A 14,334-nucleotide genomic window follows, 5' to 3' on the forward strand; every position below is an offset into this window, starting at 1 on the left:
TGACAGAGGAAGGAATACAAGATGATACCTAGGTTGGGAGTCTAGGTAACAGGGAGGATGGTGGTACTCTCAACAATAATAAGCAAATTAGGAAGAAGGGAAGGCTTGGGGAGAGAGGGGGAAAGATTATGAGTTCAGTTTTGGACATGCCGAGTTTAAGATGTTGGAGATGTGAGACTGGAGAGCATCAAAAAAGATAAGTCTGGATAAGCAGATTTGAGAATCATCAACATAGAGATTATAATTGAATCCATGGAAGTTGACAAGATTACCAAGAAAAATAGTATAGAGTGAGAAAAGGGCCAAGGCAGAGCCTTGAGGAACACCCAGTTAATAGGCCTGATATAGTTTTCAAAGAAAGAAATCAAAGAATGTTCCAAATCACTAATAAAGAAATGTTAATGTGAGGTTCCACTAGATACATACAAAACTGGAAAAGTTAACAAAAAAAAGGAAAATGACATGTTGGAAAGGTTAGGGGAAAACAAACACTAGTATACTGTGGGTAGACCTGTGTCCAGACATTCTGGAAAGTAATTTGGAACTATGCCCAAAAGCTTACGAATCTGTGTCCCAGACCCTTTAACCCAGCAATACTAGGCCTATATCTCAAACAGATCAAAGAAAGAGGAAAAGGATATATCTGTACAAAAATGTTCATAGCAGCCCTTTTTGTGGTGGCAAAGTACTGGAAACTGAGGAAGTGCCCATAATTTGAGGAACAGCTGAACAAACAATGGCATATGAATGTAATCGAACACTATTGTGCTGTAAGAAATGAAGAAAAGAGTTTCAGAGAAACCTGGATAAGACTTGTATGAACTGATAAAGAGTAAAGTGAGCAAAACCAGTAAAACAATTATAACATCAAAACCACAAAAACAAATAATTCTGAAAGACTTAAGAATTCTGATCAATGCAGTGACCAACCATGCATGATTCCAGAAAAGCAATGATGAAGAACACTGCCCAGCTCCTAACTACTATCGACTACTCTGCAGAATTCTGCATATGGTCAACGTGAAAGTATATTTTGTTTGACTGCTTATTTGTTACAAAGATTTTTTCCCCCACTGAGTGTTAAGTAAGGGCAACGAAATAAATAAAATGAATGAATGAATGAAACACATAAGCTGTTTAAAAATACTTTTTTAAATAAAAATGTGCTACATACCATTTCCCCGCCAAACCTCTGCCAAATGGCAGCTTCCTTCTCCAGGTTCTTTGCAAAATTCCACAACATCTCGACATGTTGTTTCAGGAGTGATTGGAACTTCTGTTAAAATCTGTTCATTATTGCTCAGGAATACCGTTAATATCATCTGTAAGGAAAAAATGTTCAATTAAAGCCACTATTTTTCAACGGAAACTTGAAAATCATACAGGAAGTCACTTTGGAGGGTATTAGTAATTAATTAAAAATTAACCTTCAAGAACAATCTGAATCAATCAATAAACATTCAAACACCTAGGTACAAAAAGTACTAAATAGTGGATACAAAAAGAGGCAAAAGACAGTCCCTACCCTCAAGGAGCTTACAATCTCATACGTGAGACAACATGCAAACAGATATAAAAAAGTAAGCTACGTACGGGATAAAAAGGAAATTATTAAAAAGGGAAGGCCCTAAAATTAAGAGGGGTTGGGTATGGCTTCCAGTAGAAGGTGGAATTTTAGTTGGGACTTAAATGAAACCAGGAAGGTCAGTAGTAAGAGAAGAGAGAGCATTGCAGGTACCGGGAATAGCCAGAGAGAATGCCTGGAGCTGAGAGATGGAGTGTCACTAGATTAAAGAGTACCTATTGGAGAATAAGGTGTAAGAAGACTGGAAAGGTAGGAAGGGGCCAGGTTTTGAAGGACCTTGAAGGTCAAACAGTCTTTTGTGTTTGATCCTGAAGGCAATAGGAAACCACTGGAGTTTACTGAGAGGAAGGTGGGAGGAGTCACGATGAGGCCTGTTTTCAAAGAAAATCATTTCAGTGGCTGAATGGAGAATGGACTGGAGTGAGGAGAGTCTTCAGCCAAGCAGCCCCATGAGCAGGCTACAGCAACAATCCAGAGTGAGGTGATGAGGGCTGCACTAGATTGGTGGCAGTATCAGAAGAGAGAAGGGGGAATATCCAAAAGATGCAAAGGTGAAATCAACAGGCCTTAGCAACAGCTTGACTATGGGGGATGAGACAGAGTGAGGAATTCAGGATGACTCCCTGGCAAGGAGCCTGAGGAACTAGGAGGATGGTTTTGCCCTCTACAGTATTAGGGAAGGTAGGAGGTGGGAGGGTTTTGGGGAAAGATAATGAGTTCTGTTTTAGATATAGAGTTTAAGATGCCTATTGGACATCCAATTCAGGATGTCTGAAAGACAGTTGGAGATGGGAAACTGAAAGCCTGCAAAGAGACTTTTATTCAATATACATACCAGTTGGCAAATCTTGTTTCTAACTCCACAACATCTCTCTCTACTCACAGACTGAATCTTAGTTCAGTCCCTCAGTATCTCTCACTCAGATTACTGCAACAGTCTTCTAACTGGTATCCCTGCCTTAAATCTTTCCCAATTTCAAATGTCCTGTCCACTCCCTACTGCCTTATATTTAGTATGGATACATTTTGTACTTACATATCTCTATACATATTCTTTCCCTAACATACTGAAAATTGCTTCCATTCCCCAACAGATAAATGATGAAAAGATAATCAATTTTCAAAGAAAGAAATCCAAGCTATCAACAAACATGAAAAAATGCACCAAATAACTCTTAGAGAAATGACAATTAAAGCAAGGTTCTAAGGTTCTGTCTCTCATCTATCAGATTGGCAAAAAATTATAAACAAGGAAAATGACTACTGTGGACAGGCTGCAGGAAAAAGAGGCGAAAGCCATGCATTGTCAGGTCAGCAATTCTGAAAAGCAATTTGGAACTATACCTAAAAAGTCACTAACTGTGCACACTCTTTGACCCAGCAACACCACTAGTCGCTTATGTACACCAAAAAGATCAAAGAAAAAACATCTATAGTAGCTTTTAACTATATATTTTGACACTGTCGTTCACTGTTTTGTTCATGTCTGACTCTTTGTGACCCCATTTGGGGTTTTCTTAGCAAATATATTAGAGTGGTCTACAATTTCTTTCTCAAGTTCATTTTACAGATGAGGAAACAGAGGCAAACAGGGTTAAGTGACTTTCCCAGGGTCTCATAGCTAGTAAAATATCTGAGGCCAGATTTGAACTCAGGAAGATGTCTTCCTGACTCCAGGTCCAACACTTTATCTACTAGGCCACCTAGCTGCCTTTAACTATCTATATATCTATCTATCAGCAAATAACTGGAAATTATGGAACTATTCATCAACTGGGGAATGGCTGAACAAACTATGGAATGTTAAGACATGAGGCAGCAGTTTCAGAGAAAACTAAGACAACTCATAGCATCATAACATTATGAAGAAAAACAACTTTAAAAGACTGGAGGACACTGACCAATGTAAAAACTAACTATGATTCTGGACCACTAGGACACTGACAAGCCAGAAGAGGACTAATAGCAGAACCATAAGGACATCTGAAACCATGCCATTCAAAGATAGGATGAAGAAACTATAAATGTCTGACCTAGAGAAGAAAAAATAGAGACAAGATGGCAGTATTTGAATATATAAAGAACTGTCAAGTGGAAGACGGGATAAGTGAGTAGACATTATAGGGCAACACAAAAGAATGTCCAAAAATTAAGTGGACTGCCAAAAGGGAAGAAGGAAGAAGTAAAGAGAATAATGGATTCCTGTAACTGGAAGTCTTCAGGCAGAGGCTAGATGACTACTTTGGGGATAACATGTAAACAGGATTCATGCTTTAGGAAAGAATTACACCCTATATGACCTATGAGAGCCCTTTCAACTCTACAATTCTATAATACTATAATGTAACTAGTCATATAGTTCCAGCCCACATTGCTGAAAACACCAAAATAAGTAATTTATATGCAAAGGAAGCCGAGTCTGTCAAAAGATTTTGTTTTAAGAATAAAAGCAGTTTGGAAATATAAAGATTAAACAGCTAATTAAGGTGAAAGTAAAAAGAACTACTAACTGCTAAGTCAGTCAGAAGAATTACATATCTAAACACCCAGGGATGACCAAAGTGATTACTTAAGAAGATGGATGATTCTCCGGCAGAAGCTACTCAATCCCAATTACATGGATTTAAAAACTGACTTTAGGATATGCTGAATTCACTCAATAAAATTTTACGTTTCTTCTTAGTTTAAAAAGTGGGTTGACCATTTTCTATTTCTCTTACAAAAAAAAAAAAACTAGCTTTCCTTCTCATCTGTATATTGCCCTCAAATTAAGGTTTTGGTAGATCACTGGCTTTACACTGGTGTTCTAGAAAATTACTTACATTTAAGCAAAAAGATAAGATAAGCAAGCCTGAACAAACAGGTTAATCAGGAAATACAGCTGACTGCTATTTTTCTTTCCTTACCAAGAAGGTCAGACTCATTCCTTACATACGCAATTTACTTTGTCCTAAATTTAGGGAATTTGAATCTATAAGACAGGGCTAGAAAATAAATTAGCTTAACCTAAAGATTTCAATTTCATTAAAGAGCTAACCTTTAAATTAATCCAGCTTTTGTTTGTTCAAAAATATATTTAATTTTCCCTGAGTTACAAAAAGGCAAAGGACAAAAAGCATATTCAGAATTTCACTGCACCCAATACTCTTTGGCTCCTCCCCACTAACTTCCCCTCCACTTCAAAATAAAATGCAACTATGAAAAGAGATGAGACTAAGAACAGTAACTCAGAAAATGGTTCTAATTTTGTTAACATAAACTAGGTGTATCCAGATGTATAAAAAAGATCTACCTCAATTCAATTCAACCATATCACCTTCTATGTACTAGGGACCATACTAGGCACGAGGGAAACATAAAGACAAATTTAAAAAACTTACATAACACAGGGTGTATATAACCTTTACACAGATAAATATAAAATAATACAACAAGGGATCAGTAAAGGCATCCTACAAGAGTGGCACATGGGATCGGCCTTGAGGGAATGACAGCCTGTGCAGAGAAAGGCAAAGGGGCCAAGGATGGCATGCCGAGTTCAAGCAATAACTTGCTAGTCCAGTTTGGGTAGAAGACATAACACATGAAGAGGGGTAAGCATGACATAAGTCAGTAAATATAAGCTGAAATGTGTGCTTTTGGATCCAGGATTGATAACGAAACATATCTCCCTACTCTCTGTAGAGAGGTGGCAGAACACAGGGATGGAGTAAATCATATGCTACCAGGCATGAGTTAACTTTCCAGTTTGTTTTACTTAACTAGACTTCTTCTACTAAGGAGGGTTGATCTACCTTAGGAGGACTGATTAGGAAGGGTCAGTGAGAAGAAAGAGTAGGTAGGAGCTACATTACAAAGCACTTTCCACGCCACTCTGAAGATTCTGTATTTTATTCTAGAGATAACAGAGAGGCACAGAAGCTTCTTGAACAGGGGAATGGCATAGTCAAACTTGTGTTTCTGGGAACTGACTTGGAGACAGTTGGGTAGAAAATGAATAAAAGACTGGAATCAGAAAGAAAGGTAATGAAAGCCTGAACTAAGTGGCCAGCTATGTGAGCTGAGAGATGCCGCGGGACCCTGATATATTGAGAAGTAGAAGTGACAAGCTTTGGCAACTGAATTGATATGGGAGTCTGGGAGAGGGAGGAGTAGAAAGGGTAGTTCCATGATTACAACAGTGATTAAGGCTAGATACATAAATCTGGGAGTCATCTAAACAGAGATGACAACTGAATCTGAGTGCTAATGAATCACAAGAAGAGTGAGTATAGAGAGAATAGGTTCCAGGACAGAACCCTAGGAGGACACATGGTAGGACACTAAATATGACCCAGCAAAGGAGCAATCTGACAGAAGAAAACCAAAGGACAGAAATGCCATGAAGACTGAGTGATAACAACAGAGTAATCAGAAGGAGGAAGTGATCAACAGTGTCAAAAGCTGAAGAAATGTCAATGAGGATAAAAACTGAGGGGGGAAATATCCATCAGATTGTTAAGAGATCAGCAGCGTTTGTCCCTAAAGAAGGGATAAGAAAATGCAACCTCTACCCATTCTTTACAGAGGTGGCAGATCACAGGAAAAAAACAATGCATGCATATACTATCAGTGGGTTAGTTTTGCTGAACTGCCTTTTCCCCTTTTCTTATTTATTCTGTTATAAGGCATCACTCACCTAGTAGGGAAGGTGGTGACAAGATATAAATATAGAAAAGGTGATATGAAAATATATTTTTTAATCTTAAGGGAAAAAATTCATTCATAACTTTAGAGGGAACCAGTGATAGGATTGGAAGCTGACTCCACCAGATTGAGAAGTGAAGGAGAGATGGGAAGCAGAGTCAATGAGCACAAACTGCTTTTCCTCTATGTTTGGCTTTGAAAGCAGGATAAAGATTTGGGCAACAGCATGAGTATTCATTTTTTGACAAGGAAAAAAAACAAGATCTATAAAGCCTATGTGGCTTCTGAGCAGGTAACAACAAAACTGTGATACTTTTACAGGTAAGGAATCATTTAACCACTACTAAGAAGAAAGTTTAGAACCATTTCCACAATACCAAGAATTGTTGTTTTTTCAACCAACACAGAGCAGCCTCTGTCTCAGTAGTCACTTGATCTGTCACCTGACAGCCATACTATTGTGTACAGGTAAACCAATAAGACTGTTATGTGGAAAAAAAAACAACTCTGCATATTGTGTGACAGTTTATGCAAGCTACAGTGTGTATCATCTTTGCTCAACTTTGTGGCAATTCAGGAAAAACAAAATTAGCCTTTTAAAAATCAACACAGGGGCAGCTAGATGGTACAATGGATAGCCCTGGAGTCAGGAGAACCTGAGTTCAGATACAGCCTCAGACACATTAACACTTACTAGCTGTGTGACTCTGGGCAAGTCACTTAACCCCAATTGCCTCACCAAAAAAATTAAAATTAAATTAAAAAAAAAAAACCAACAGAGACTGGACTTTCTTAAAATCCTAGTAAACACTCAGCTTCTCTTCATGAAAACATCACAATACTAGTTTGACTTTTTCCAAAACTAGAATCTAATATACATACTTAATAGAATTTTTCTGGTAAAAAGAGTACACACTTGATAATTGTTTTTATTTTTAACATTCATTTTTTAGAGCTAAATACTTGCCCTCCCTTGGACCCCCTCACCCACCCACTGTGAAACAATATGATCTCAAATATACATGTGAGGTCATGCAAAACATACTTCCATAATAGGAAGAGAGGGGTGGGGAGGGGAAAGAAAGGGAGTGAGAAAAGTGTCCTTGAGTTTGCACTCAGAGTTCAACAAAGTTCTCTCTCTGGGGGTGAACAGCATTTTTTCATCACGGGTCCTTTGGAATTGTCTTGGATCATTGTATTTATCAGAGTAGGCAAGTCTTTCACAGCTGAACATCATATAATAGTGCTGTTACTGTGTACTATTTCCTGGTTCTGCTCACTTCACTTCACATCAGTTCATGTAAGTCTTCCTAGGTTTTTCTGAAACTAGCCTGTTCATAATTTCTTATAGCACAAGAATATTCTATCACAATTATATACCACAACTTGTTCAGCCATTCCCCAATTGATGAGCATCCCCTAGATTTCCAATTCTTTTCCACCACAAAAAGAGCTACCACAGATATTTTTGTACATATAGGTCTTTTTCCTTCTTTCTGTTTGGAATACAGACCTAGTAGTGGTATTGCTGGGTCAAAGGGTATGCACAGTTTTATAGGAAAGCTTTTACTGGGAAGGCTTCAAGTTGATCCCCATTACAGACAATGGTTACTCATGGTTTTAGATAGACACTACTTATTTTAAGGAAGGCTCCATTTATTCCTATGCTGTGTAGTGCTCTTAAGGGGAATGTGTGTTGTATTATGTCAGAAGTTTTTTCTGCATCTATTAATGTAATTATATGAAAGTTTTTTCTGCATCTATTAATATAATTATATGATTTTTGTTACTTTTTTGTTATTGATATAGTCAATTATGGTTCTATTTTTCCCAAAACCAGCCCTGCATTCCTGGTATAAATCCCACCTGGTCATAAAGTATGATCTTTGTGATATATTGCTGTAATCTCTTTGCTACTACTTTATATAAAATTTTTGCATCAATATGCATTAGGGAAATTGGCCTATAGTTTACTTGCTCTGTTTTCACTATCCCTGGTTTAAACATCAAAATCATATTTGTGTCATAAAAGGATTTGGTAGGACTCTTCTTTACCTATTTTTTCAAACAGTTTATATAGTATTAAGATTAATTATTGTTTAAAGGTTTTATAGATTCACTTGTAAATCCATCTGGTCCTGGAGTTTTTTCCTTAGGTAGATCATGTTCTTTTTCTAAGATAGAAGTACTTAATATTCTATTTTTCTTCTGTTAATCTGGACAATTATTATTTTTATAAATTTTCATCTATTTCCTTTAGATTGTCTGTTTTATTGACATATAACTGGGCAAAATAACTCTTAATACTGGTTTTGATTTCATCTTTATTGGTGGTGCATTTATTATCCTTTTCACTTTTGAGACTAGTAATTTGATTTTTTCTGTCTTTTTTTAATCAAATTAACCAATGGCTTATCCATTTTTTTGTTTTCATAAAACTAGCTCCTAGTTTTATTTATTAGTTCAATAAGTTTGTTTTGTTTTAACTTTCAATTTTATTGATCTTTTCTTTGATTTTCAGGATTTCCATTTTGGTGTTTAATTGGGGATTATTAATACCTTTACTACTTTTCTGAGTTTCATGCCGTGATCTGCTCCTGACTGATCTGCTCTCTCTCTCTCTCATTGATGTAAAAATTTAGAGATGTAAATTTTCCCTTAAGGACTGCATTGGCTACATCCCACAAATTTTGGTATGTTGTTTCATTGTCATTATCTTTAATAAAATTATTGACTATTTCTATGATTTATTCTTGACCCACTCATTCCTTAGGATTATTTAGTTTCCAACCAATTTTTAATGTTCCTTTATTGAACATAATTTTTATTGCATTATGGTCTGAAAAGGGTGCATTTAATATTTCTGCTTTTCTGCATTTCGTTGTGAGATTTTCATGCCTTAATATACGGTCAATTTTTGCTAAGGTACTATATACAGCTGAGAAAAAGCTGTATAGTCCCCATTCAATTTTCTCCTGAAGTCTATCAGACCTAATTTTTCTAAAATTCTATTCATTTCCTTAACTTCCTTCTTTCTTATTTTGTGGTTAGATTTATCTAGCTCTAGGGGGAAAGTTGAAGTCTCTCACTAGTATAGTTTTACTGTATATTTCCTCCTGTAACTCATTTAACATTTCCTTTAAGAATTTGGATGTTACACAGTTTGGTGCATATATGTTATATATGTTATGGTTTCTAAACCATTCTGCTTTCCACTTCTGTTTTTTGGGTGAGCTCATTCCATTCATATTCAAAGTTACGTTATGGCCCTGGAGTCAGGAGGACCTGAGTTCAAATGTGACCTCAGATACTTAATAGCTGTGTGACCCTGAGCAAGTCACTTAACCCCAACTGTCTCAAAAAAAAAAGATTTGCAAAGTTATGTTACTAACTGCATTTCCCTCCATCCTATTTTGTCTTTATCCTTCTCTCTTTTTTCACCCCATTTCTCCTTAAATCTATTTTGCTTCTGACCACTGCCTCTTAATCCACCCTCCTTTTTATCATCTCTTCCCTTTCTCTTATTCCTTCCCTCTCCTACCTCCCTGTTGGTTAAGATAGACTTCTATAGTCAACCGAGTGTGTGTGTATATATATATATAGATAGATAGATAGATAGATAGATATAGATAGATATAGATAGATAGATAGATATACACATATATCTATCTATCTATATATATATACTTTCCTCTTTGAAACAATTCCGATGAGTGTGGCTCAAGTATCGCCCACCACCTCAATTTCCCCTCCACTATAAAAGCTCTTCCTTGTGCACCTCTTTTATGTGAAATAATTTCCCCCACTATTCCTCTCCTTTCCCCTTCTCCCAGCACATTTCTCTTTCTCACCAATCCATTTTTTAAAAATCATCCCAACTTAATCAATTCATTTGTGTGCCCTCTCTATCTGTAGAATCCTTCTAACTGATCTAACAATGATAGTTGCTATTGTTTGTCCTTTGTTCTCGAAGAGGACCATGAAATCAGGGAGGTGACACAATGACATGCAAGTGAATTAATTGGATTTAACTGAGGGAGCACTTTGCAAAGCCACCAGTTTCACTTTAATGATAAAGTTCTTAGGTGTCAGATGTATCATCTTTCCATATAGGAATGTAAACAATTTAATCTTTTGGGTCCCTTATAATTTCTCTTTCATATTTATCTTTTTATGCTTCTTTTAAGGCTTGTTTTTGAAAGCCAACATTTTTTATTTTTCTCTGGTCTTTTCATCAGGAATACTTAGAAATCTATTTCATTAAATTCCAATTCCCCCTATAAGTTATACTCAGTTTTGCTGGGTAGGTTATTCTTGGTTCCTAGGAGCTAATCTTAGCTCCTTTGCCTTCTAGGATATCAAATTCCAAGCCCTCTGTTCCTTTACTGTGATAGCTGCTAAATCTTGTGTGATCCTGACTGTGGATCTATAATATCTAAATGGTTTCTTTCTGGCTGCTTGAAATATATTCTCTTTGACTTGGGAACTCTGAAATTTGGCTATAATATTCCTGGGAATTTTCGTTTTGGGATCTGGGTGATTGGTGGATTCTTTCAGTTTCCATTTTACCCTCGGATTCTAGGACATTAAGGCAGATTTCCTTTATAATTTCTTGAAATATGAAGTCTAGGCACCTTTTTGATCATAGTTTTCAGGTAATCCAATAATTCTTAAATTTTCTCTCCTCTATTTCCCAGGTCAGTTGTTTTCTCAATGAGCTATTTCACATTTTCTTCTATTTTTTTTTTCATTCCTTTGACTTTGTTTTATTGTTGATTGGTGTCTCATGGAGTCATTAGCTTTCATTAATTCAATTCTAATTTTTTTGGGGGGGGGTGAGACAATCAGGGTTAAGTGACTTATCCAGGGTAGCACAGCTGGTATCAATTCTAATTTTTAAGAAATCATTTTCTTTGGTAAGCTTTTGAACTCTTTTACCATTTGGCCAATTCTATTTTTTAAGGTGTTTTTTCTTAGGATTTTTGTGCCTCTTTTACCAATTTGTTAATTGTCTTTTCATAGAAATGTTCATGCATAGCTCTCATTTTTTTCCCCAAGTTTTCCTCCACAACTCCTATTTTTTTAAAAATTATTTTTTAGATCTTTCAGGAATTCTTGTTAGGCTTGTGTTCAATTTACCTTTTTTCTTTCAGGCTTTGCTTGTAGCTGTTTGGACATAGTTTATGTCTTGCTCTTCCCTTTCACAACAGTAGATTTTTAATTGTTAGGTTCTTTTTTTGTTTGCAACTGTTTACAGTTGGGCTTTGTTCCCAAGGGTACAGGGTAGAGGGGACAATGTTCCAAGCTTCAAGCTTCTTCAAAGTTAGTTTACAGACCAGTTTACTATATTTTTCTTTTTTTTTTTCCTTTTCTTTCTTTTTTTTTTTTTTTTGGCTAGGCAATGGGTTTGAGTGACTTGCCCAGGGTCACGCAGCTAGTAAGCATCAAGTGTCTGAGACTGGATATGAACTCAGGTCCTCCTGACTCCAGGGCCAGTGCTCTATACACTGCAACACCTAGCTGCCCCTACATTTTTCTGTCAGAATACAAGACTTCCAGTTAAGTTGAAAACTAAAAGTTCGTAGAGAGGTCAAACTCCATACCTTTAAATGCCAGCAAATAAATATCTAAAAAGGACCCCAGAAAGACAAATAATAAATAAATCTAAAAACATTAGTTCTTCCATCTAGTATATAACTGTACAAAAAGACTAGCTGAAGCTAGCAGAGGAGTTGCACCAAGGAAGCCAGTTAGAGCTCACATAATAGTGTAAGTCAGTGGAAAGAAGAACCACAACAGGGAAGCCATAAATTCAGGTAAACTGAGAAGCCATCTGCAGAGAAAAGAGATACCATAACAGGGAATACAATGGAGCTCTATTAATGGGGACCTGAAGCCAGATCTCAACCCTCACATATCAGGAAAGGAGGACAGAATCAGTCCCCATAGGTTACTGCATAGGGGGACAGGATCAGGCCATGCACTCCTTGGGAAGAACAATGTGAGTATAGCAGGCCAACATAGCACTTGGGATGAGGTAAGGAAATTGAGGGAAATATAGTAGTCTTGAAAATAACATGACCTTCAACAACACAATGGGGCTTGTTAGAGACACACAGCAGGAGATGGAACCAACTCCTAAACAGGAATCTTGCAAGATTAACAGAAGTTATAATCCCCAGTGAATCACTAGAAGACAGAATAGAAACCAGGGTTTGAGACCCAATACCAGCCACCCTATCAAGATAAACAGCAGCACTTTATTAATGCTGCTGCTAATGAGACTAAAGAGCAGACAGGACTAAAGAAGACCTACTCAAACCCATCCAAGAAGACCTGAGGGGATAGCCAAAGCACAAAATCCTCATCCAAGAATTGAATCTGAAAATGAGTAAACAAAAGAAAACACCACACACAATTAAGAAGAACTATGGACTAAAAAAAGGCCCAAGAGATAAACCTGGAAGAGTAATTACAAAGCAAAAACAAGCAAGGCCTCACAGCAAAAAAAAAAAAAAAAAGGAAAATAAAAGGCTTGGTCATAAAGACTACAAGAGCACCTAAAAGAAAGGAAGTAAGACATAAAAACAAAGTTAGAATCAAAGTAGAGTTTGGTAGGAGAAAGTGGAAAAGAGGAAAAGAGAGGAGAGAAGGCTCAGAGAATACAATGGAGCATTTATTAAGCATTTACTATATACCTAGCTGTGCTAAGCAAAAAAGACAGTTCCAACTCTCAAGGAACTTATATTCTAAAGGGGAAAGACAACAAATAAAGGTGAGCTGAAGGGGAGTAGGGAAGTACCAGCGTAGGGACAAGAAGGAAGCAGAGAAATATGGAGAGTGAGTAAAGTCAGAAATTAAGGAAATATGGCTTGGGCTTCTCATTAAAAGGTGGTCCAACCTAGAGACTTGCCAATCAGAAGAACTGAACTGAAGGAGGAAGTCTCTCCAGGTTGAGAAGGCTGCTGGTGAAAAGTTCAAAGAATAAGTGGAGTTGGCAATACCTTAGAATAGTGTGTAGAAAAATCCAAATAATCGACTACTTGAAAAATATAATGAACATACAGAACTCAATGACTTCAGAAGACAACATTAAATTTTAGTCAGAAAGACTCAAAAAACAGAAAGAAATGCAAGGAATTAACAATCAAAACCAACTAACCTAGTTGGTAGGTCAAGGATAATTTTAGAATTATAAGATTCTCTGAGGCAGCTAGGTGGCACACTGGCTAGAGCACTGGCTCTGGAGTCTGGAAGACCAGAGTTCACATGTGGCCTCAGACACTTGATCACTTGATACTTACTAGCTGTGTGACTCTGGGCAAGTCACTTAACCTCAACTGCCTTGAGCAAAAAAAAAAAAAGAATTATAAGATTCTCTGAAAAAAATTACAACCTGGATACTATACTTGAAGAAATCAAAAGAAAATAACCCTAACCTACTAGAACCAGAAATCAAAGTAATATTTGGAAAAAATTCTCCTAAAAATAAAGGTTTCAAGAATGTCATAGCTAAATTCCAGAGCTTCCACATCAAAGAAAAAAAATATTCTAAAATTCCAGAAAGAAGCAATTTAAGTACTAACAAACCATAGTTACGTTCACATATGATCTGGCAGTCGGCACTACTTAAACGAGAGAAGATTTTAAAATACAATATTCCAAAAGTCAAAAGAGAATTGCTTACAATCAAGAATAACTTACAGTGGGAAAGTGGTGTGGTCATTGATGCTATTGGGGGGGGGAGACAGGCCTTTTAATGGAAGAGAGAACTTTCAAGCATTCCTGATGGAACTCTGAAAGACAATTGTGTCTTCAAAAAGTACTGAGGAAGTTAAATAAGAAAAACAGAGGATTTGAGGGTTGAATGGTTCTGTTCTGAGGGTATGAAGAGGGGAAAGAGAAAGAAGAACAGAAAGAGAAGAAGGGGTAGAATTTGCTAAGAAGAGAACACAAATATGGTAAAGTAATGGAAGGGGCATCAGATGAACCTTATTCTTATAAAAACAAGGTTGAACACACACACACACACACACACACACACACACACACACACACACACA

General features: G+C 36.7%; 1 protein-coding gene across 3 annotated transcripts in view; it reads right to left on the reverse strand.

Moving 5' to 3' along the window:
• Positions 1-14,334, reverse strand: part of PPP1R13B (protein phosphatase 1 regulatory subunit 13B) — a 124,858-nt gene that overhangs the window by 76,705 nt on the left and 33,819 nt on the right. For all 3 annotated transcript variants that reach the window (XM_027849175.1, XM_027849176.1, XM_027849174.1), the window contains exon 2: positions 1,175-1,322. In XM_027849175.1, the coding sequence (XP_027704976.1) occupies positions 1,175-1,322 (148 nt within the window). The remainder of the gene's footprint in view (positions 1-1,174; positions 1,323-14,334) is intronic.

This window comes from Vombatus ursinus, unplaced genomic scaffold (genome assembly GCF_900497805.2).
Source record: "Vombatus ursinus unplaced genomic scaffold, bare-nosed wombat genome assembly UNPS02007284.1, whole genome shotgun sequence".
Taxonomy (NCBI): domain Eukaryota; kingdom Metazoa; phylum Chordata; class Mammalia; order Diprotodontia; family Vombatidae; genus Vombatus; species Vombatus ursinus.